At 57.3% G+C, this 20,912-nt stretch overlaps 5 protein-coding genes across 5 annotated transcripts; all 5 read right to left on the bottom strand.

Moving 5' to 3' along the window:
• Positions 1–227: 227 nt before the first annotated feature.
• LDBPK_271270 (hypothetical protein, unknown function) lies at positions 228–1,175 on the bottom strand (the record flags this gene model as incomplete). Its single annotated transcript, XM_003861932.1, has 1 exon — positions 228–1,175. One exon carries the CDS (start codon positions 1,173–1,175, stop codon positions 228–230), a length of 948 nt encoding a protein of 315 aa, XP_003861980.1.
• Positions 1,176–4,738: 3,563 nt separating this feature from the next.
• On the bottom strand, positions 4,739–5,821 carry LDBPK_271260 (hypothetical protein, unknown function; the record flags this gene model as incomplete). Its single annotated transcript, XM_003861931.1, has 1 exon — positions 4,739–5,821. One exon carries the CDS (start codon positions 5,819–5,821, stop codon positions 4,739–4,741), a length of 1,083 nt encoding a protein of 360 aa, XP_003861979.1.
• A 2,763-nt stretch (positions 5,822–8,584) lies between these two features.
• Positions 8,585–9,886, bottom strand: LDBPK_271250 (hypothetical protein, conserved; the record flags this gene model as incomplete). The annotated part of the gene is made up of 1 exon (XM_003861930.1): positions 8,585–9,886. One exon carries the CDS (start codon positions 9,884–9,886, stop codon positions 8,585–8,587), a length of 1,302 nt encoding a protein of 433 aa, XP_003861978.1.
• Positions 9,887–11,058: 1,172 nt separating this feature from the next.
• LDBPK_271240 (hypothetical protein, conserved) lies at positions 11,059–12,861 on the bottom strand (the record flags this gene model as incomplete). Its single annotated transcript, XM_003861929.1, has 1 exon — positions 11,059–12,861. One exon carries the CDS (start codon positions 12,859–12,861, stop codon positions 11,059–11,061), a length of 1,803 nt encoding a protein of 600 aa, XP_003861977.1.
• A 1,375-nt stretch (positions 12,862–14,236) lies between these two features.
• Positions 14,237–16,315, bottom strand: LDBPK_271230 (arginyl-tRNA synthetase, putative; the record flags this gene model as incomplete). Its single annotated transcript, XM_003861928.1, has 1 exon — positions 14,237–16,315. One exon carries the CDS (start codon positions 16,313–16,315, stop codon positions 14,237–14,239), a length of 2,079 nt encoding a protein of 692 aa, XP_003861976.1.
• Positions 16,316–20,912: the final 4,597 nt, after the last annotated feature.

The following is a 20,912-nucleotide window of genomic DNA, read 5'->3' as shown; positions in this document are numbered from 1 at the left end:
TCCTCCTTTGTTCACTGTCCTCTCCTCTTCCTCCACCCCCTCCCATTCATAGCCAGCGCAGCTCTTTCCTGATAGACCCTCCTGTCGCTCCTGCCTCTGCTAACCAACATTATAACATCACTCCGTTGTCGGAGCACATGAGCCGCATACACGCTTGCAGAAACGCCGGCGCGCGCACCCTCTCAACCTCCACCGCTCGCCTCGCTCTCGCACTCCTTTCAACAAATCTACAAGGCTTGGTAGTGCGGCCGGCTGCTTTGCTGGTGATTCTGATGCAGTGGCTGCGGCGGCTGTCCAAAGTGCATGCCAGCGATAGCGTTTCCTCGCCGCAGAGGACGCCGGTGGTCGTGCGCCCCGTGCGTCAATGGCTGCTGTGTAGCCGTCGCACCGTAGCGCGCGGTCGCCCGACTCGGCGACCCTGCCGCATCAGAGGAGTGGGGAGAGTAGCTAGTGCATCCGCCGTTAACGGCGGCGGGTGTGCTGTAAGACGGCGACTGCGGTGACGGCACGGCGCTAGAGGTCGAGGTGCGGTATGGGCTGGTTATGGTCGGCGGCATCGGCGTATTGGCGGATGGCAGGGCGCTGTTCCCATTCGAGGCGGTGTTGGGTAGCTTGCGGCGCACGGTGCTGTAAGGATTCAGCAGCATCTGACGTTTCTCCGGCGGCACGCTGTTCTTGCGCTGCTGCGGTGGCAATAGGCCGTCTGCCATGGAGGAGGCCAGCTGACACTCCACCTGCTGCTTGTACCGCTGCAGCCTCGCATCTTGAGACCCCATCTGGACCTCTGCACGCACAAAGGCCGTCTCGCTGAGCTTCGCGTAGAACGCATCCTGTGTCTCCTCCTCCTCGGCCAGCTTTGAGAGGGCCACGGAGGCGAAGGCAAGCGACTGCACATCATCGCCGCCAGTGGTGGCGCCGTCACTCAGCGACGGTGGCTGTACAGCCGGGTTTGTCGAGATTGCTTTGAGGGCGTCATCAGCGGTGGTCACAGCCATTTTGATGTCGCTCACCCAGTCCTTCACCTGTAGCAGCTGCTGCGAGATTACGGCGGCGCCGCTCAGACGGAGGATGACGTGGGTGGAGATGTACGCGTCGGGACTCACATCTTTGATCATGGCAGCAGCCGGCGGCGCGCGACGCGGCGGCGGTGGGCGTTGCACCCTCGTGTTGAGCATTAGGGCTTGCAAAGCAGGAACGCCGACGCCGCCAAAGTGAGCCGGACAAAACGTCCGCGGTGTCTTTCCTTGTGTGCGTTAAAAGAGGCGAACTACGTTCGCCCTCCAGCCCTTGGGCGCTGGACTCTGCGCCCTTCGCTGTCGGAGTGTATCTGCTTTCGGTGCCGGTCAGCACCCTCTAGACTCTACAAGAAGAAACCAAAGACACAACAAAGAAGATGTGGCGCAATCCGGAGCGCGGAAGGCACACGAAACACACACACAGAGAGAGAGAGGGGGGAGGAGATGAGTGGTATCAGGTGGAATAAAATGCGTCTGTGGGTGCCAATGAAATCATGCCGTTTTGCTCTTGCGCGTTATTGGCCTCTCTCGCCATAAGACCATGTCAGGGCGTTGAAGGGCAAATAGAGCGAACAGAAAAAGGGAGAGAACGCAACTAGAAAGGGAGGTGGAGGTGGAGGTGAGGTGAGGGGGGCGGCGTATGAGGAAGGAGCGAAATAAAAAAATTAAGCAGACAAAAGGAGATGAGGAAAGAGGGAAGGGAAGGGAAGGGGGGGGGGGCCACTGGCGCGAGCGTGGCGAAGGGTAAAATAAAAATGCACAAAGTTGGTGAGTGAAGATATACTGAAGCATGTAAGCGTGTGTGCGTGTGTGTTAACAGAATATCAGAGGACCGGGAGAGTATGGTGGAAGCAGAAGGTGTATGGATGCTAGCGTTGATGGAGAAAAGTCGGCCATACTGGCTGTTTACTGCGATTGCTGTGAACATACAGCTGGGGCTGGAGCACAGGCAGGTTACCCGCCCATGCCCTCGAAGCCCAAAGTGCTGACTCGGAATTAGAAGGTAGCACGTACCTGCTTTCGCATGCACGCGTTATGCGACGGCAGAAACGTGTCGTTTTCCCCCCTTCTCTCTGCCACCCGCAAGATGATGGCATTCGTTTTCTTTCGTTTAGAGCTTGATTATACCCCTCATGCTCGCGCGCACCTTCGTGACTTCCCTACTTCTCCAAAGGAGGTCACGTCGCAGCATCGACAGAGATTGCGTCGCACGCACATACAAACACCCTACACAGCTGAAGCAAACAGACAGCCGGTGTCGTTACACGCACCACAAGCGCGTCAGCACACACAGACCTACACAGATCGACTACCACTACAGCAGCACCGATGGAAGCAACAGGAACGAGGTAAAGTTCGAAGGCACAGAAAGGATGCTACGAAGAGAGAAAGAAGGACGAGCGACAGATGGCAGGAGGTAGGCAAGCAACAACACGGAAATTCAAGCAAGGCAATGGGAAAGGCAGGGGCCCCTATGGACGCTGCCCCCCCCGCCCCAAACGCTTACTTGAATCTACTGTGTGTGCCTCTTCGTGTGCGTGCTCGTGTACGTGGGTGTATGTATGCCTTAGTGGGTGCACATGAAACGCTTCTTGCAAGCCTTTCCTTTTCTTCTCAACTTCATTTGCCAGTAATCTTCCTGGTACACACACACGCAGACTCAGAAGCCAACCCATCCGGCAAGCAGATAGAGAGAGGAAAGGCGAAGATAAAGGGGAGAGTGAGGCGGTGATGTGTAAACATGCTCACGTTAGGACGAAGACAAATAACAAAACTACAGAGAAAAGACTAAAGAGGAGAAAGAAGAAGGGGGAATGAGAAGGAGAAGGGCGAACATCAAACGAGGAGCCCATAAACACACACACACACATAGAACGAAAATCAGAATAAGAATGATACATCGGCGTATACAAAAAGATGATAGAGAGACATAAACGTGCGTGTGGGGTGTGTTCTTGCCCCACCCTCCTACCCACCCCATTCGCACACCCTCGCCTCCATATAAGTAGAGCGCACAGGGGCGCACGAGCAAACACGCGAAAGGATAACGCACATGCGCGCCCAAACATGCGCGCCGATAACCAAAACGTGTGCGTGTGCGTGTGCGTGCAGCTGCAGAAATAGAGAAGCCGGGAAGAATTACGCAAGGCACAGAAGTGAAAAAAAGACACAGGTGGGAGGGGGGAAGATGAAGCAGAGAAAGGGAGAGGGAGGGGAGAGGAAGACGAGACGATGACCCCCCTCGTGGGAGCGCCCGAGATCAACGAACTAGCCCAGAAGGACACACGAGCATCCCTCTCAAAAGAAGTACCTCGTGCGCGAAACGAGATGCATGTGCGCAAATTGCATGCGACTCGAACCCCCACCACTACCAAAGAAAAAAAATAGAGAGGGCACACAGATGCACGCACACACAAGGGGGAGGAGGGGGTTGATCCCTGCTCGTATGCCGAAAAGAGTGAGAGAGGCCGTCAAAGATGGCAAGGGACAGGCAAGGAGAAGCACAGCAACAACTATAAGAAGGCACATGCATTGCTCGTGGATAAAACCGGCAGCATGCCAGCTCACAAATGAAGTCATCCAATGGCGGGGAGGGTGAGAGGGTGGGTGGGAGGGAGAGGGGAGGGGTCACAAAAAGGCCAAGGCGGCCACCCGGCACTGCCAAATGCGACGAAAGAGGGGACGCGCAAGTCGCATATATATAAACGGCAGTGAGGGATATGAGGGAGAGGAGGGAAGGGGGGGGGTCTCTTTGCGCTCTTTTTGATATCGCCCACACTCCACCTCTTCGATTTTCATGTGAAGCGTCAGGTTGTCCCTCGCAGCCACGCATACAGGGCAGTCGCACACACACAGAAAAACATGTACGTGCAGCAGTGTCCATGAAGGAATGCGCTGTGCAAGCCAACGAGCTTACCCATAGATGAACGGCATGCCAGTCGAACACTGAGGCATCTGCAAGTCCTCTGGTAAGCCCGCGGGTGGCGTCTGTCACACCAAATCGGCGACGTGTGACCATCAAGAGAACGTGAGAAAAATAAGCGAGACGGAGAAAAAGTGCATGCCTCTCACATGTGCTCGCGGCAGGAGAATCGAACACGGCGCACGTCGAAGCACTCGGTGGAGGCACTGTCTGCGTGTTCTTTGCCAAGGCCAGTCATAGTCGAAGACGCAGGGCTCTTGGGAGAGCGAAAGGCTATCGGTGGTCGGCGTTGAATGCGCGCCGACATGAGTATGCGGTAGCTGATGAGACAGGAGCAGGAATGGAAATTCGACCAGCAGCAAACACTGACGGCGAGCAGTCGCATCGAGCCCGTGCTCCCTTGTCACCAGTGCATCTAGGGCATCTTCATTGCGGTGATGGTGCGAGTGACCGTTCACGCGGGCCTCACCCGCTCGCGGTCGAGGTGCTTTCGCTCCTCCTCATCCGTGTCGCGGCCTGGGGCGGCCGAGTTCAGGGCGGCAGCAGAGTGGCTCGCTTTCATCTTGCCATCTTCGTTTGGCCTCAGCGAGGCGGTCGCATCGCTGCAAGCGCCGCTTCTGTCGTTGCCTTTGCCAGTGCAGACCGACTTCAGATGCGCCTGGGCTCACTCCCTCGATTGCCCTCATTTAGTTACAGCCTCCTTGCCGTTGCGGGCGGCGGGTGGCTGCGGCGCGTGCCGAGCCTCCTTTTTCGGCCAGGGCTTCGCGCCGCCTTTCGAAGACGCAGCGGGCGGTGCGCTTCAGTGCTGTGCCGCCTTTCCTCGCTCACCGTTGCTAAGGAACCAGATTATCTCTCGCCAGCGCTGCCTGTACCGATCCACCTTCGTGGTAGAGTGCGGCTTGGCATTTTTAGCGGATCGTTCTTTGCCGCTCTCAGATCGCTTGTCTGTGAAGTCATCGCGAGGCCTCTGCAGTTGCGGCGGCGTCCGGCCGCCTGCCAAAGAGGCAGCATTGCTCTCATTATTGTGTTGATGAGGGTGCAGGTGCGATTGAGGTTCGAACGGCATAGGCGTCTCCTGGGACGCCGACTCGCGGTCGCAGCGGCGTCTTGCCGCGCGTATCTGGGCACGCTGCCGCTGCTCCCGCGCCGCATAGCCCTGCGACACGACAAAGTCGGAGGCTTCCTGAAACATGCGCATCTTCTCCGAAAGAGCTACTTCCTCCATGAGGAAACGGGAGTAGATGTTCTCGGCCGTGTGGAGTCGCGCCTCGTTCTCCTTTTGAAGCTGGCGAGCTGCCTGGCGCCACACAGGCTCCTGATCGACACAGAAGACAACAAACTTGCTGTACTCGCCCATCACCACAAATCGATGCATCTGCTCCGACACGGTCAGCAGCAGCTGGCTCAGCCGGTGGCGGCCACCCGCCTCCTCTAGCTCCAAGTCACGCCGCGCCTTCAAACAGCGGTGGATGAGATCCTTTCGCGCCGCGCACGTGCTGTCCTCCGTGCGCCACGCCGCCGCAAAGTTCAGAGCGCTTGCCGCTAAGACGCTAACCGGAAGTTCGCTTGTCGCCAGGTGCGCATGGTGGTGGATGTTAGACATGGGGGTGAGGGTGCGGGTTCTCGGAGAGCCTGGTGGGGTCATGCTCAGCGTGCCGACGCTATCTTGTCCTGCAAGGTAAGATACGTCGCCAGAGGAGTCGCTCAGCAGCATTGGAAGGGCAATTTTCGCCGCAGGCTTTTCGTGAGCCACAATAGGGGTGTGCAGCCTTCGACGCTGTAAGGCCAGCGCCGGTTGAATGAATGGAGCCGCTGCCGCTGGACGAATGCCAAGCGCACGGCACATCGTGTGTATCTGACTTAGATGGTCATCAGTTTTCATAAGCACCCTCTTCGCGCCTGTCACACAAACGCGCGCCTCGTTGATCATATATGCTGCCGCCGCGCATCCCTTTACACGGACATCGAAATGTGATTCGGAAACCATCGTGGGAAAGGAATGTGAGCGAGGCGCGCATGCACTGGTGTCGGGTTCAAAAAGCCCCCTCCAGAGGAAAGGAGAAGGTTGCCCGGAGTCTCGGTCAGCACAGAAGATGCGCGGAGTGCCTTCGTCTGCGTATGCGGGCGCGCGGTAATGATCACGCGCTGCAGACGCGTGAGGCTACGCCACGGCACCCCTGTCGCTTGCGGGGAAAGGTGAAGGACAAGGAGAGAAGAGCCTCACAGAAAAAAAAAGGCAGCTGCTACGCATGCACGCGCAAAGTTCATCGCAATCCGTTTGTGTCAGGGGGCGTGAGGGAGAGGAGAGGTAGAAAATGGGGGTGGCTGCGTTTGTGTGTGGGAACGTTAACGCGCGCCAGAGACGGTACGGAAGAGCAAAGGCACACCCACACACAGACGGGACAGTAAAGAATGGTGTGTGTTCGTGTTTGCGGTTTTCTCGGCGGGCAAGGAGGGAGGGAGGGAGGGGCTGCAGCGATAGAAGGGTGGAAGGGGGAAGCACACATGCACAGGCACATACACCCCTCCCCACAGGAGAGACCAGTAGCGCTGGGGTGCCCCTTACCCGGCCAACCTGAGGGGGAGGGAGGGGGACGGACGACAGTGGTGCGCTCACGTCCACGTGAATGTCCGGCGGGGAGCGCCTCCGGACGTTTGGAGGTTTGTCTTTGCCTTATGGCTTGATAGTTCTCACGACGTGGCGGTTCCGCCTCTAAGATGAGGTGGATGCGGACGTGACGAGCGGGGGTCCACAAGAAATTAACATAGGTGGGAAAGCGAGCTTTCCGGGTATCGAAGGGGTCACTAGAAGAGTTAAAGGCTAGCATGCAGCGTCCAGGATTCTGTTGATGAGGCTCTTGAAGGCCATCACGGCTCATGTTTGCTTTCAATAACTTCTCCTTGTCACTACCGTCGGGAAATACGCCGCCCAGGCTGACAGAGCAGAATATGTGCATACATATGCATGCATATGTATGCATACACTGCGAAGCTCTAGAAAGTAAAAAATATGAACACGAGCAGCAGCAGCAGCAGCACTGGTCCCTGACGTCCATCTTCACCAACACACCAGAGAGAAGACGAGGTGGGGAGAAGAGATTAAGTGGCAGAGCTCGCCTGCATGCACGGCTGCACCAGCTCAGAGAGAGCCACGAAAAAAAAGGGGAAAAACAGAAAAGGAGGGCTGAAGTAGAAGGAGCAAGTGGGAGCAGAAGAGAGCAAAGCACGTTCGACAGCTCAGGCGGAATGTTGCTGTGAGAGTCGCCCGCTGTGATTGCGTGAAAGCGGGCTTCCTTTTCCTTCCCATCAGCACCCCACAATCGCGGCGATCAAGAGGAGGATGCGCATATTTGTGTAGACGACAGGGATCCTGAGAAAACAACGTGCAAACCGCAAGAGCGCAAAACAAGCAAGACAGGCATACGCGCACGTGATGGGGAGCGAGGAAAGTGGGAGACACACAAAAAAAAAACGCACTCGCACTCGCCTATCGTGTGCCAGCCTGCATGCGTTATGAGGATGACGGGCAATGAGGAAGGGCGGCGTTTGGCGACGGCGGCGGTCAGAGAGGGGGGACGTTCTGGGGCGAGAAGAGGCACTCCAACACTGAAACAAAAAGAAAATCGGCCGAATGAGTGAAAGAAGTGCACAAGGACGAGAAAAGGAACAAGACAGCGGTCCGTATCAAGAGAGGACAAAGGTGTGAGCATTCGTGTGTAGATAGTGCCGACAGCGAGGCAGTGGATGTCGAGCTCGGCTTTGATGCCCTCAAGGCATGAGCGCACGCTGTCCGAATTGCGCAAGAGGGAGCACGTGTGTCAGTGCACCAATACTCCTGCTTTTTTTTTGCCAGCGCGAGTGAAATGAGGTCGACACGAGGGCCGTGCTCGGCCTTCCAGTAAGGGACAGCTGACACATGCAGATGAAAGTGTACGTGACCCTCCAAAGCGGGAGGGTGAGGGGCAAGAGGACGGGTGAGAGTGGTGAAGCGCACTCTGAAGACTCGCTGCTGGTGTGTGTGTGTGTGTGTGTGTGTGTGACGAATGTCTTATTCTGAAGCACCAGTCGCAGATGTAATGGCGGGGGGACGAAATAAAAGAGCGAGAGGAGTAAAAAGGCGAAAGGGGAGCAGGGGACGGGAGACGATGATGAAGCAAGCGGCGCGAGTGCCAGCCGTGGGATGAGTTGATTGTTTCGCTCCCCTTTCCCGTCGAGTGTTAACCCCGCGTCAAGCGCATCACAGGTTTTCGGCCAACGAGACTGCAACGTCGTCACCGCAGCAGCAGTATCTATGTATCTGTATGCTTGTGTGAAGGATGCACAGGATGCTGAGCAGCGTCATTGAAAAGGTCAACCGCAATTCGCACCAACAGCCGAGTGAAGTCAGGGGTAGCAGAACCGCCAGACCCTCGAAATCTCTGCCAACAACAACAAAAAAGAAAGTAACAGCGCTTGACTCCGAAATCAAGCCATTAAAAGTGAGCGCCGCCTCTTGAGCCGACGAAGCTGCCTCTGTCGGGAGAAGAGAGGGTGGGGTAGGAGCGCAAAGACGTCTGCGCGCATCCGCAAGCGCAGACGCCCGCAGTCGGTCGCAAACTGCTCATGGCGACGCTCGAAAAAGGACAAAGATGTTTCCCGCAGCAGCTCAAGACGCGCTCTTCCTTGTCGTGTCGGCGCCGATGATATCCACCTCATCCATCTCAGTCGACGTGTCGAAGGCCACGTCCACCTTCCGATGCCAAAGCCGCATACGGAGCTCGACGTAGCGGTCGTACAGGGTGGTCCCCCAATTGCCGTGCATGGCGAGGCTCACGGCAGTGAACGGTGCGACAACAAAGGGGATGAGGCAGCGCGAGGCGGCGTGCATGCCAAGCAAAGCTGGAAAGAGGCGCGGCACGAAGGGATGGCGCCATGCGACGTCGCCCATGAACTTGGGGAACTTCACAGAGGTCAAGGGGAGCATGGAGACAGCGAGACCAAGAGCAGTGAAGGTGTAGGCAGACAGCTGCATCATGTAGACGCGCCGCGTCACCCCTTCAAGGTTATCAAAGTATGGATTGTTTTCGTACGGGAGGCCGCGGCGCTCGGCACCGCGGCGTCGTCGCATCTCTCGACTCTTGCGCAACTCGTACAGGACGCGGTGCTCGTGCACACGGTACTCCAAGATGGCGTTGCAGTAAACACCAAGAAGAGCGCAGTAAAGGGCTGAGAAGCAGGCACGCTGCCGCACCAGCCACCGCGGGGTGATACCGCGCACCCGCTGCGGGTATAAGCGAAAGCGGGCGTAGCAGAAGGCGACCAGGAGGTAGCTGAAAAACTCGGGCAGCGCCTGCGACACAGCCCGCGTGAGGAGCTCCGTGTACTCGACGTCTGAGCGATCTTCGTTAAAGCCGCCGGCTAGGGACATGCATCGGACGGAGAAGCGCCACGACACAAAGTCCGGTGTGGTTACGAACACCTTGTTTACATGGTTTAATATGTCGGACTTGTACTGCAGCTGCGCCACGGCATCGGAGAGAACATCATCACAGAAGATGTACGACAGCAGGCGCAGCACCGCTCGCTGAGGAAAGTAGGATTGCGAGAGTATCATGTGCCGATACGTCTCGCTAAAGTTGAACATCTGCATGCGATACTGCTCTGGCAGCCCGCAGCTGCCGATCAGCTCCGCTAGCGTCGACGCCTCCTCGACGGTACGGTAGCGCGACAGCATCATGCAAATGCGCACAAAATTGCGAACCACCTCCTCGTTAATGGCGTCGTAGCACATGCCACGTGCCAAGAAATGGGCGGTGAGGGGGGACGGCAGCGTCTGCAGAATGTCAGGTGCCAGGTGATGTCGCTCCACCACCTCGTACACGCGCTCATCGTACATGCCCAGCGTCATGAGCAGCTCCAGCTGCTTCTCCTGCGCGAGGCTTTCGTACCAGTTTGTTAGGATGCCCATGATGAACCGCAGCGTAAGCAAGAGCGCGGACAGTAAGTGAGCGACGGCGGCCTTTTTGGAGCAGCGCTGAAGCTGTCAGAGACGCGCGCGTGTCAGTACGGCTCTACAATTACAGAGGGCTCGAAGCGTGATCTACACCGCTTCACATTCGACGGTGCCCTTCCGTCCAATACCGTTGTACTATAAGGGAGGAAGGAGGTAGACGATTGGGAGAAGGGGAGAGGGGGCAACGATGAAGTGGTATAGCATTGTCCAAACTGTGTGGGTGAAGGCACACGACGAAACAGAGGCAAGGGGAGTGTGCGCGGTGCACGGCTTCCTTGAAGACGCTGGCACAGGTACCTCCGAGGGAAGGGAATAGGGTGTGGCGGCATGGCATAGCCTCCACACTGCAAGCATTCCACCGCTGCCATCACCGCCTCAACGGGGTGCAGCATACTGTGACCTTTGATGAGTTGTCCTCATGCACCCTGTGTGGGTACCCGCTGGGTGGCATCCTCGCCGCCGCTTTCTCCTCTCCAGGCGATCCTTTTCGCTTGCCTCCTCGGCCCTGTTGCTCCCTCTCTGTCGCTCGCATCGGCCTTTCTTTTATACTTGCTTGTTTTTCTTCGTGGTGGTCGGAGCTGATGCGCACGACTTTTCGTGTAGATGTTTAGCCGGGCTTGCCATGAATAGCCGTACGCCCCATGCATGGCACATGCGCACACATACATGTACGGCCTGCTGGGGAGTTGGTTCCGCTAGTTACGAACGAATACGCAGCGGTCGTTATACTGATTATACGGTGTTAGGCAAGAGCTGTCACGGGGTAAAAGGAGACGCACACAGCGTGGCGAGGTGCATTGGCGTGCCGTTGGACCCCTTCACCAAAGGAGGGGTTCATGCGTTTGCGAGTGTCCCCCTCCCGCAGGACTCGATGGCATGATTCTCTCTTGCTTACTCGCTGTGGGTGTGCATGCTGGGGAAAAGGGGGCAGTGGGCGGGGGCACTGCTATTGTGTTGATGGATGATTGTGCCTCTGTGGGGCACCAGTGAGGGGACAGGAGCGTGGCAGTCGGCGCCGGTGATGATGCCGCCTCCACACTCTCACCGTCACTGTACAGGCACAGGCTTGGGGGCTACCTGGCACCCACTCACCCACTCTCGCGCCAAACTTTGCTGCCCTGTGTGGCCTAGAAGCTAAAGGTGAAGCCCCCTGAGGACGGGTCTAGCAGCGTCAAGCGGCCAAGCCGGCGTTTCTCCCGTGCCTGATGCTCCTCCTCAAGTTGCCGCGCCACGTCCTGCATCAGAGCCGGGTGCGCCGCCTTCATGGCGGCCTCAAACTCTTTCGCAAAGCCGCGCTGCCGCCTTTCTGTAGACTCCTCCGTCGCCGTGTCGGCATCCTCGTCAATACCGCTGATGGACCCCTTCATGGCGCGCAAGAATTTGATCACCTTTGGCAAGTTGCACCGCGAGACGTAGTTCTGCGTAATGGCGATGGAATCTTCGAGGTTGATGATGAAGTGCCACCACCCGCACGGCACAAACATGATGTCTCCAGGCTCGCAGATGCACTCGTACCCGCAGTGCTGCAGCTCCTGCAGGCATGCGTCGTAGTAGTTCAAGAGCCACTCCGTCAGCGACACCGGGGTGGCTACCTCAGCCATGTCGGCACTCGGCACCACCCCGGGCGGTGTCGCCCCGGGAGGGAATAGCAGCCACCGTTTGCGACCCGTCATGTTCGCGTTCCACGCGTTGGTGTAGTTGGGGTCCACGTGGAAGCTGCTGCCACTACGCTGCGGGCCCGCGACGATCCAGCGAAACTTGGGTCGGCGGTCGCCAAGTGCTGAGAAGAAGTCATCTCGGGCGAAGTAGGGTGGCACCGTGTACAGCTTCTCTGCATCCAGCACACTCCCGAACTCGGCGTCGAACATGTATATCGGCCGCTCGTCGTTCTGCTCCGTTGCGTAGTGCACATAGTCTTCCAGATCCATGTTTGTGTGCTCGCAGCGCAACGGTGACGTCACAGGGCAGCCGCTACGCACAAGGGAGTCCTTCTTGTCCGCTAGGTTGGTGAAGCGGCCTTGGAGGATCTTGAAAAGCGGCCACTCCGTCGCCACGTCTGTGATCACGACTGGCACGTTCGGCTTTTCAAAGCGGTCGTGGAACTCATCGACAGAAATACGGCTGCACCGCTCGACAGGGCGAAACTTCGACATGTACCGTGGGCTACGGCTCTGAGGCGCGTCCACCGAATCCGCCAGCTCGGCGGTCGAGGAGGTCGACGCAGCCGCGGGCCATGCCGCAACTTGCTGCCTCTTTCGACTCTTGGACCCAGCGTTCTGCCCCGCACTCTTCTCGGTCCGCACTGCGGAAGACGAGAGCGACGGCGACGCCTCCTGCGGCTCCTCAGCGACGGGGTGCAGGTGATAGTAGGGTGGTAGAATGGTGCACATCCATGCCTGGAAGAGCTGATCACAGAAGAAGCGTCGGCGCACGCACACCGGTGTGTGGCGTGCAAATGCAGCAGATGTCTCACCAGCAGGCGCCGGAGTAGCCCGCATACGTTTGCTCTCCACCTTCGACCTCTTCTTGGAGGGGGTGCTGTTCGTAATGGAAGCGGCAGGGACCGCGTTCGGCGTGCCGCCATGCACTGCCACGTAGCCTCGCACTGCCGTTTCCTTCCAGCTGCCACGGAACCGCAGGTACGACGGCGACAAGGCTGTGTACGCTGCCTTGAAGGCATCTGTGCAATGCACTAGTACATACCAGCCCGTACAGCTGCGCGACAGTCGGCACAGATCGGGCACCTCGAGAAAGGCGAGAAAGCACTGGACGAGTTCCAGGTAGGGCTGCTCCGTGTGCTCCTTGTCGTCATCCGTGGTTGCGGCGGTGAAGATGGAAAAGGTGCCGAGTCGGTCGAATATGTCAGAGCGCTTGACGGCGTTGCCGCGTGGGTAAATACCGTAGGGGTGGGGTCGATACCACGTCTGCATCGTGCTCACCTCCGGCTGGCGGGTGTGTTAATTGTGTGCCTGCACAGCGTGAGAGGGTCAGCGGTACTGCATGGATATGAGGGAAAGGGTAGACTAGCGCACTCTCAATCTATCGATATTCTGTTTGAGAACCTGTGTTGGATGCCGCGGTGCTGCTTCGATGGAGATGATTCCAAAAGGCGTAGGCAGAGAGTGCGGAAAGAACGGCGAGATCGAGACAGACCGACAGAGGCTGCAGCACCCACGCATGTGAGAGGGAAAGATAGAAACCCTCACCCGGGGGTAGGAGATGTGACGCTGCTCTCATCTGCACGCCTTCCCATAGCAAGCCAGGAGTGCCACAGATCAAATCGCCCTCCACATGAGAAAAAAAGGTTATCAAAGAGAGGCAGGCGCACCCCCACTACCGCTCAGTGATTCGCACTGGTACGTGACGTCTCTCTCTTACACAGGGGAACACCTGCTTTTTTGAGCAGCCTCATCGCGCCCACAAAGTCCTGCATCGATGCAGAGAAGGTGAGACTCGAGTGAATGTCTGGAAGTCTTTGTCGTTCAATTAGCGCATTAAGGAACACTTACGCGCGCAGACACACACGCACACACACACACATCCAAACGCATACGCACACGCACACCTTCCGCTAACGTATCTGTGCGCTATCAGTAGCGGCACACGAGCGAAGGATAATGCACACAAACACAAAAGGAGGCACAGGAGGCAGAGAAGAGACCAGCCCACTTGCGCGACTCACAACAGGGTGGTGTTGGTGGGAGAATGAGAAGGAGAGAGCGAGGCAAAAGAGAAGCGCAGAGGACCCGTTGCCCCGTGACTCGCCGACACACCGCGAAACAGTCGCCAGCGAAACTGGCAGAGAGCGTGGTTGTCAGCCGGAAGTGAACTACACCGTGCGCTCCTCAAAAATACAAACAGAAGAGGAGAGTAGCCCCGCAAGCGCACGCCGTGAGATGAGCGACACACACGCACGCACATGCGTGCGCATACGCGCATAGATTTGCCTTCAGCCAAAAAGGTGGGGGTCGCTGAACGACCTCACTGGGGGGGCTGCCGGTTCCCCTTGTGCATCAGCGACGGCGCGAAGGGAAGAGAACCCACCAGGAGTGCGCCCGGAGAGCAACACGGAGCACGAGCAAAATAAGAAAGCACAAACATGCGAGAGGCGATTGAGACGAAAGAGGGGGTGGGGGGGGGTGAGGGGCGGGGCGGGCGCCGAGGAACCAAACAAAAACCCTGAGGCTCTCATGAGCCTTTGGAGGCTCCGTGCTTGGCCCGCCTCCTCTCCTCGTTCTCTCTTGTACTCACTAGCCTCACGCCTGGGATTGGACTACAGCGCCCACATGCAGCACCAGGCATCCGCTAAATGCGCTCGGCCGTCTCGATGTTCAGCAGCTCCAATGTCTTCTTGAGGGTGATGCGGGTAAGCTCGACTAGGCACAGGCGGCTGTTCTGCAGCGGGTCATCCAAGACGCGGCAGTTTTGGAAAAAGTTGGAGAAGTTTGTCATGAGCTCGTACGCGAAGTCGGCCAGGTGGTGCGGGAAGAGATCCTCAACGGTCTTGAGAATCACCGTCTGGAAGCGCAGCGCGCACAGCGCGAGGCTCTTCTCCTGCGGGGTCTCGAGAGAGATGTCGGTGATCTCGAGCAGCTCCTCATCCGCTATGCCGGCCTTGCGCTTGATAGAGCAGATGCGGGCGTACTGATAGAGAAGGAACACGGCTGTGTTTCCAGACATGTCCAGCATCTTGTCGTAGCTGAAGGCGTAGTCACCAGTACGCGTCTGCTTGAGATCAAAGTACTTGATGGCGCCAATGCCGATAATGTTGGAAAGCTTCTGCATCTCTTCCTCCGAGTGGCCTTGGCTGCGCTCGCCCGCCTCACGCTCCTTCAGGATCGCAAGGGACCGCTCCACCGCCTCGTCCATGAGGTCCTTCAGCTTCACCGTCTCACCCGAGCGCGTCTTTATCTTCTTGCCATCTGCACCCGTCACAAGGCCAAAGCCGGCGTGGTCCCATGTGGCATGTTCCATCCAGCCCATGTCCTTTGCCGTCTGCATGCACATGCGGAAGTGCTCGTACTGGCCCAAATCGGTGCAGTAGATGACGCGGTTCATCTTCTCGATGACGAAGCGGTGGTACGTGGCCGTGACATCTGTCGTGTCGTAGGTGTAGCCGCCATCACTTTTCACCACCATCAGCGGGAAGGAGAAACGGGGGACAAGGATGCTGTCGCCCTTGACAATCCCCGCAGCCTCGAACACCTCCAGGAAGAGAGGATCGAGCTGCTTCTTGTACAGGGGTGCGAGCTGGGCCATCAGCTTGTCCAGGTCCACGCGGATATCAAACTTGTTCCACGGCTTCACCTCCTTCTTCGACAGCGCCACCGACTCCTCACCCTCAGTCCCGGTCAAGATGCCAGCCTTCTTCATGGCGGCAAGCAGGTTCGGGTGGTACGACGGACCATCGCGCGAGACGAGCGCGAGGTGCTGACTCGCCAGCTTTGTCATGTCACGCGCATCGAGGCTATCCAGTTTGCGCGCCTCCTTGCTGACGATGAGCTTCGCGCCGTCACTCACCTCGATCTGTCCCGCCTCCTCCAGCAGATCGAGCACCTTTGGAATAAGCGGGTTGTAGAAGCTCTCACCGCGCTCCTCGATGGTGGCGCCGAGGCGGGTGTAAACCTTGTCGAACTCCTCGCGCGACACGTCGCAGATGTACTTCCACGCCTGGATAGAATCCTCCTCCAGCGCCTGCAGCTTCACCACCTCGAGGCGGGCCTTCTCCTTGAACTCCTGGTCCTCGTCGAAGCACTTCTTCGCCGCGCGGTAGAAGGCGGTGAGGTCAGAGATGTCCGGCGGGTTCGTGGTGTAGTCGGGGAAGTTGCGCTTGATGTACAGAATGAGCATGCCAAACGCCGTACCCCAGTCGCCGATGTGATTGATACGTGCAACGTCATGCTGGCAGAACTCCAGCAGGCGGCTGATCGACTCGCCGATGATGGTGGAGCGCAGATGTCCGACATGCATCTCCTTGGCAATGTTCGGCGCTGAAAAGTCGACGAGCACGCGCTGCTTCGTCACGACGGGTGGGCGGATGCCCTGTTTCAGCACCTCCTTCACCATCCTAGCCACCCATTCCTTTCGGATGCTGACATTGATGAAACCCTTGGGCGTGGGTTCGAACTCGTCGATGATATCATTGCCGACCAGGTTCTTTTTGAGCTCCTCGCCGACCATCTGCGGGCTCATCTTTATTGGCTGCTGCTGCTGAGAGAGCACCTTCACCAGCCCCATGGCATTGTTGCACTGATACTCGCTCACCTTGCCAAGGGTGATGAGAGGCTCCTGGGCCGGGACGAGCGGGAAGGCCTTGGCGATGGTCGCCTTGACAATCTCCTTCAGCGCCAGCTCCACATTCACGGTAGCGGCAGCGGCGCACATGATGACGCAAAGATGCTGACGGTTCCAAACAGTGGCTTTTATTTTGTTGTAAGGAGCTTGTTCTCCTCTTGTGTGTTTGTCAGCTTGCGGGTCGAGTTAAATGGGGTGTTGGGCACTAGCGACAGCATCCAAACGCGTACAGGCGGACAGGTAGGCACAGACGTGCACTCACTCACAGACCCGTGTCAACGCGACAAGCGATTATGTGGGGAAGGGGCGAGGGGCAAGGGCAAGGGAAAGCCAGATATTGGCGCACGTGTAGAGCGAGAAAAACAATAAAAAAAGAGCGACAAGCCAGCAAATGTGTATAAGTGTCAGTGTGTGTGTGTGTGTTTTTCATGTTAGAGGAAAGTGGAAGAGGAGGGGGCGGCAAGTGGAATAATAACGAGAAGCGGGATAGAGATGCAATGAGGAGCCAGAGGAAGGGTGCGGGCACGAACGAAAAGTTCGCCTTTTCCCCCTGATCTGCGCATGGCGCAACTGATGTCCGCCACCCGTGCTACTCCTCCCTCCACGCCGCCCCCTTCATTATTCACCGCTCTTTGGGAAACTTAGCGAGTGCCCCACGGGGAAGCATCCACGGACGCGGAGAGAGGTGGCGAACAAAGTCGACATGAATGCCATAACTCTCACATGTGAGCGCTAGTAGGCATCGCGTGGCCACACTGACGCGTTTCGACTGCGTTTACTCATGTGGAGGGTTGTGCGCGTGCGTGTGAAGTGCAGCGTCGAAGACGAAGGGATTAAACAGAGGGGGAGATGGCGGGCGGTACCGCAATCCTCTGCTACGCAATACTGTCCAATGATGGCATTCTCTTCTTTCTTACAAGTTCATTAGTATAGAAAGAAAAATAACTCAGCTCGTGTTTCTCGGTGTTACGTGTTTGTGCCTGCGTGCACTTGTGTTGGTGTGCGTACCGGTTCGTGGCAGGCAACCCAAACAAATATGGAGGGGGTGGGGTGGAAGTGGTATGTGCGCCATGGCATCCATGTGCGGGGGTCTTTTCGTGCGCACTTGCGTGGAAATCGATAATGGAAGTGCAAGATGGCGAAAACGAGGAAGGATGGTGAGGGAGGCTACGGCGCCGTGCAGGTGTGCAGCTACTCTCGTGTCCGTCTAATAGCCTACATGCGACCCGGGAAAAAAAACAGATGCACTTACACAGGAGAGTGTGGCACTAAAAAGATCGAGACGACGATGAACCACCACAAAAAGAGGAGAACAGAGCCATCCGACAATGTGAAGCGATTACGCACACGCACACACAAATGGTAGATGGCAGAAAAAGAGCAAGAAGAGAGGCATGCGGGGAGGGGAAAAGAGGGAGTTCAAAACCACATCGATGCACAAGCAGAGAATGAGACGAGCACCAACACCGGCGGCAGCCACGTCGTTCTCACAGATGCACATATGTATCGTGATTGCGACGAATGGTACATGTGCTGCTGTTCTGCTGCCGGCATAGTCACCCCTCCTGGGCGGCGATGTGGTGGTGAAATGGTGATGGAGGAATATTGAGCTGCCCCTCTACGGCAAGCCTCGCTCCTTAGCTCTCGCCGCCTTCCTAGCCTGTGCTCTCCGTTGGTGCTTCACTGTTGTGGGTGGGTCACTCCTCCCTGCATTAACCCCCACATCCACCCCCATCACCTCCGCTTTTGAATGTCTCATCCCTCACCTACCCTCTCACTACAACGAGGAGACCTACCCAGATACTTACCCACACATCGAGACGCACTCCTGTATAAGAGAATACTCCACCTACGCACACACGCGCACATGTAAGCGCACCCTCGTCTACACCACACCATTCGCGAGCACCTTGTCGTCCTTGGCATAAAAAGACAGAAGAAAAACAAACAACAACAAAAAAAAGACAGCGCATCCCACGCATCAGCACCACCAATATCCAACTTTGGTCCTTAGTCATTCCTTCGGCCTTTGCCTCATTGCCTTGTGTGTGCATGTGTTTTTTTTTTTAGTTGTGTGCGTTCACAAACCTCATCGCCACCATCCGAAACACATCGTCTGGCCTTCGTATACTTTTCGGCACCCACCACGTACCGCATTGCAGAAAAACACAGAGACGCAAAACAGCACAAAAACAGAGAGAGAGAGGTGGGCACGCCGTTTAAAAACAAACACCCACCCACACGCACACACACCGACCAACCAACAGACAGACAGACAAGAAAACAAAGGAAACATGGTCACGGACACATACCACGTGAAACAAGAAAAGGAGAGGGGGAGGAGAAAAAACAAGACAGAGACGCCGGAGACCCAAAGACGTGAGAGGCAGAAGAAGAGCAAGACGACAAGCGAGGAAACAGAACGAAAGAACAGACAAACGGAAGGAGACGGAGGGGATGGAGGGCGGGCGGGGGCCTGGCGTGTGGATGCGGGTGTGCATCTGAGGGGAGGGAGGAGCAGGCGACGAGGGGCGATGGGAGAGAGACATGATTATGGTGGTGGTGGTGGAGCGGGGGAGGGTTAGCAGCACCTAGCTCTATCCTGTGAGTCACGCTTCACAAAGGCTTGCTGCGCTACAAAGATAGAGCGGGGAGGTGAGGAATGAGGCCAGAAGAAAAGGGGAGAGACGGTGGAGAAACTGAAGGAGGCACCGTCGCCATCACGCAGAGTTCAGCTGATTCTTTGTTTTCGCTGCCCTCTCCGCATGTTCACTCTTCTTCATCTCACCCTCTTCGATGCGCCGCCTCTTTTCCAGCCCACTCACTCATCCATCCCACGCCGCCCCCATCCCCTCGCCCGTGTCGCACGCCACCCTCTGCACCCCTGAGACAGCTTCGACATAAAAGACGCACACTAATCAGAACGCGACCAGAGCAGCCCCATACACACACACAAGCATGCACGCACATACAGAGACTCACACACATACGCTCCCTTATATATAAGAAACAACGGGAGGGGTGAAACGAAAGAAAATGACGACGAGGGAGAACAAAAATGTCCGTCATGCCGTTGCTTTTACGCGTTTCGAGTGTCACCTGAAGAGGCACCGCATCATTACGAAGAGCCACACAGCAAGAGCAGGAGTAATATGCGTGTTGACAAAGGACAGTGCGAGGAAAGTCGCTGCCAGGCCAGCGATGGTCCCCTTTTTTTCTCTGATCCTTTCTCCTTCCTTTCGCTCTCGTGCGTGCGTGCGTGCGTGCGTGTGTGTGTGTGTGTGTGTGTGTGTGTGTGTGTGTGTGTGCTTGTCGCGTGCCTAGCGACGCTTGCCGAAGTTCTGGCGTGGCTTCTTATCGTTCAGGTGTTCGCGCCAGTCCGCCGGCGGATCAGCGTCCTCCGGCGTCAAAGGCTGCGCAGCCGTGTCGTACGACAGTTCCACCGCCGTTGTGCGGAAGTGTTCCTCGTCCTCGAAGCGCTCAAACTGGATATTCTTCTCCAACTCGCGGAAAAGGGCCTCTTCGTAGTTGCTAACACATAGGAATGACGCACCGATAGTGCCCTGACGGCCTGCGACCTGCGACTGCAGGACGTAGTACTCCTCAGCACGCGGCACGGAGAAGTTGATGACAAGATTCACGTACGGAATGATGGTCTTGCGAGCCAGCTTGGCGTAATCCTCGTTCGTGACCAGCAGACGCTGGCGCACGCCGTTCTCGTTCTCCACACCCTTCTTGAACCTCTCCAGCGCCATCATGCGATCCTCCTTGGACAGTTGGCGGTACACAAACTGCGGCTCCACACCGTTGAAGTGGCGCGCGATACGCTGCGAGCCCTTGCACATCTCCTCCACACGCTTCTGGTCGCAGAAGAGAATCGCCTGCACGCCCTTTAGCTGGGACACAATCTTGCTCACCATCTCGAGCTTGTCCTTGTCGCTACTGGAAGTGTACATGTAGAAGTGACGCACCTCCTGCGGGCGAACAAAGTGGAAGCTGGAGACGATGTTGCGCATGATGGAGTCAGACAAGTGACGTGTGGTGTCCTTGTTCTTGGTGTTGCAGGCCGCGAACAGGCGAGCGGCGTGCGTGTTCGCGTCCAGCTCGTTCACGGCGTACTGGAAGCGGTCCTTCTTCTCCTCCTCGCGCTTCACGCCGGCAGACAGCAACAGCATATCCTTAGCCTTGTTGACTGCCTCCTCGCTGCCGCCGAGTATGCGGATCGTGAATGTCTCCTCCTTCTCGTCCACGTGGTCGAAGCGCTCGTTGTAAGTGCCGCACGTTTCATTAATGAACTTCATATTGTTGCCCTGAGAGCCCAGGAGGTACTTGATGCGCTCTGTCGGGATCTCGACCTCGATCGAAAACTTAAAATTCGGTGGCGGGCGCTCCAGAGAGCGCTGCGCCATACCGCTGCCCGTCGGTACCTCCTGCGCTCGGCGGCGGTCGTTCTCGTCGTGGCTATAGCGGCACTTGTCGCCATACTTGCACCCCTCTGGCGTGAAAACGTGGCGGCACACACGAGCCGCGTCGTCGCCGTTCGGCGCACCGGCACCACGACCACCGCCGCGCCCACCGCGGGCAACGCGGCCACCACGGTCACCGCGCGGCGCATAACCACCGCGGCCCTCGTCGTTGCCGCTGCGGGCAAAGTCAGCATCGGCACTGCGAGGCGGGTGCGGCCGGC

Source organism: Leishmania donovani, chromosome 27 (assembly GCF_000227135.1).
Source record: "Leishmania donovani BPK282A1 complete genome, chromosome 27".
Taxonomy (NCBI): domain Eukaryota; phylum Euglenozoa; class Kinetoplastea; order Trypanosomatida; family Trypanosomatidae; genus Leishmania; species Leishmania donovani.
The sequence above is the reverse complement of the archived record's forward strand: the minus strand, read 5'-3'. Positions and strand labels throughout refer to the sequence as shown.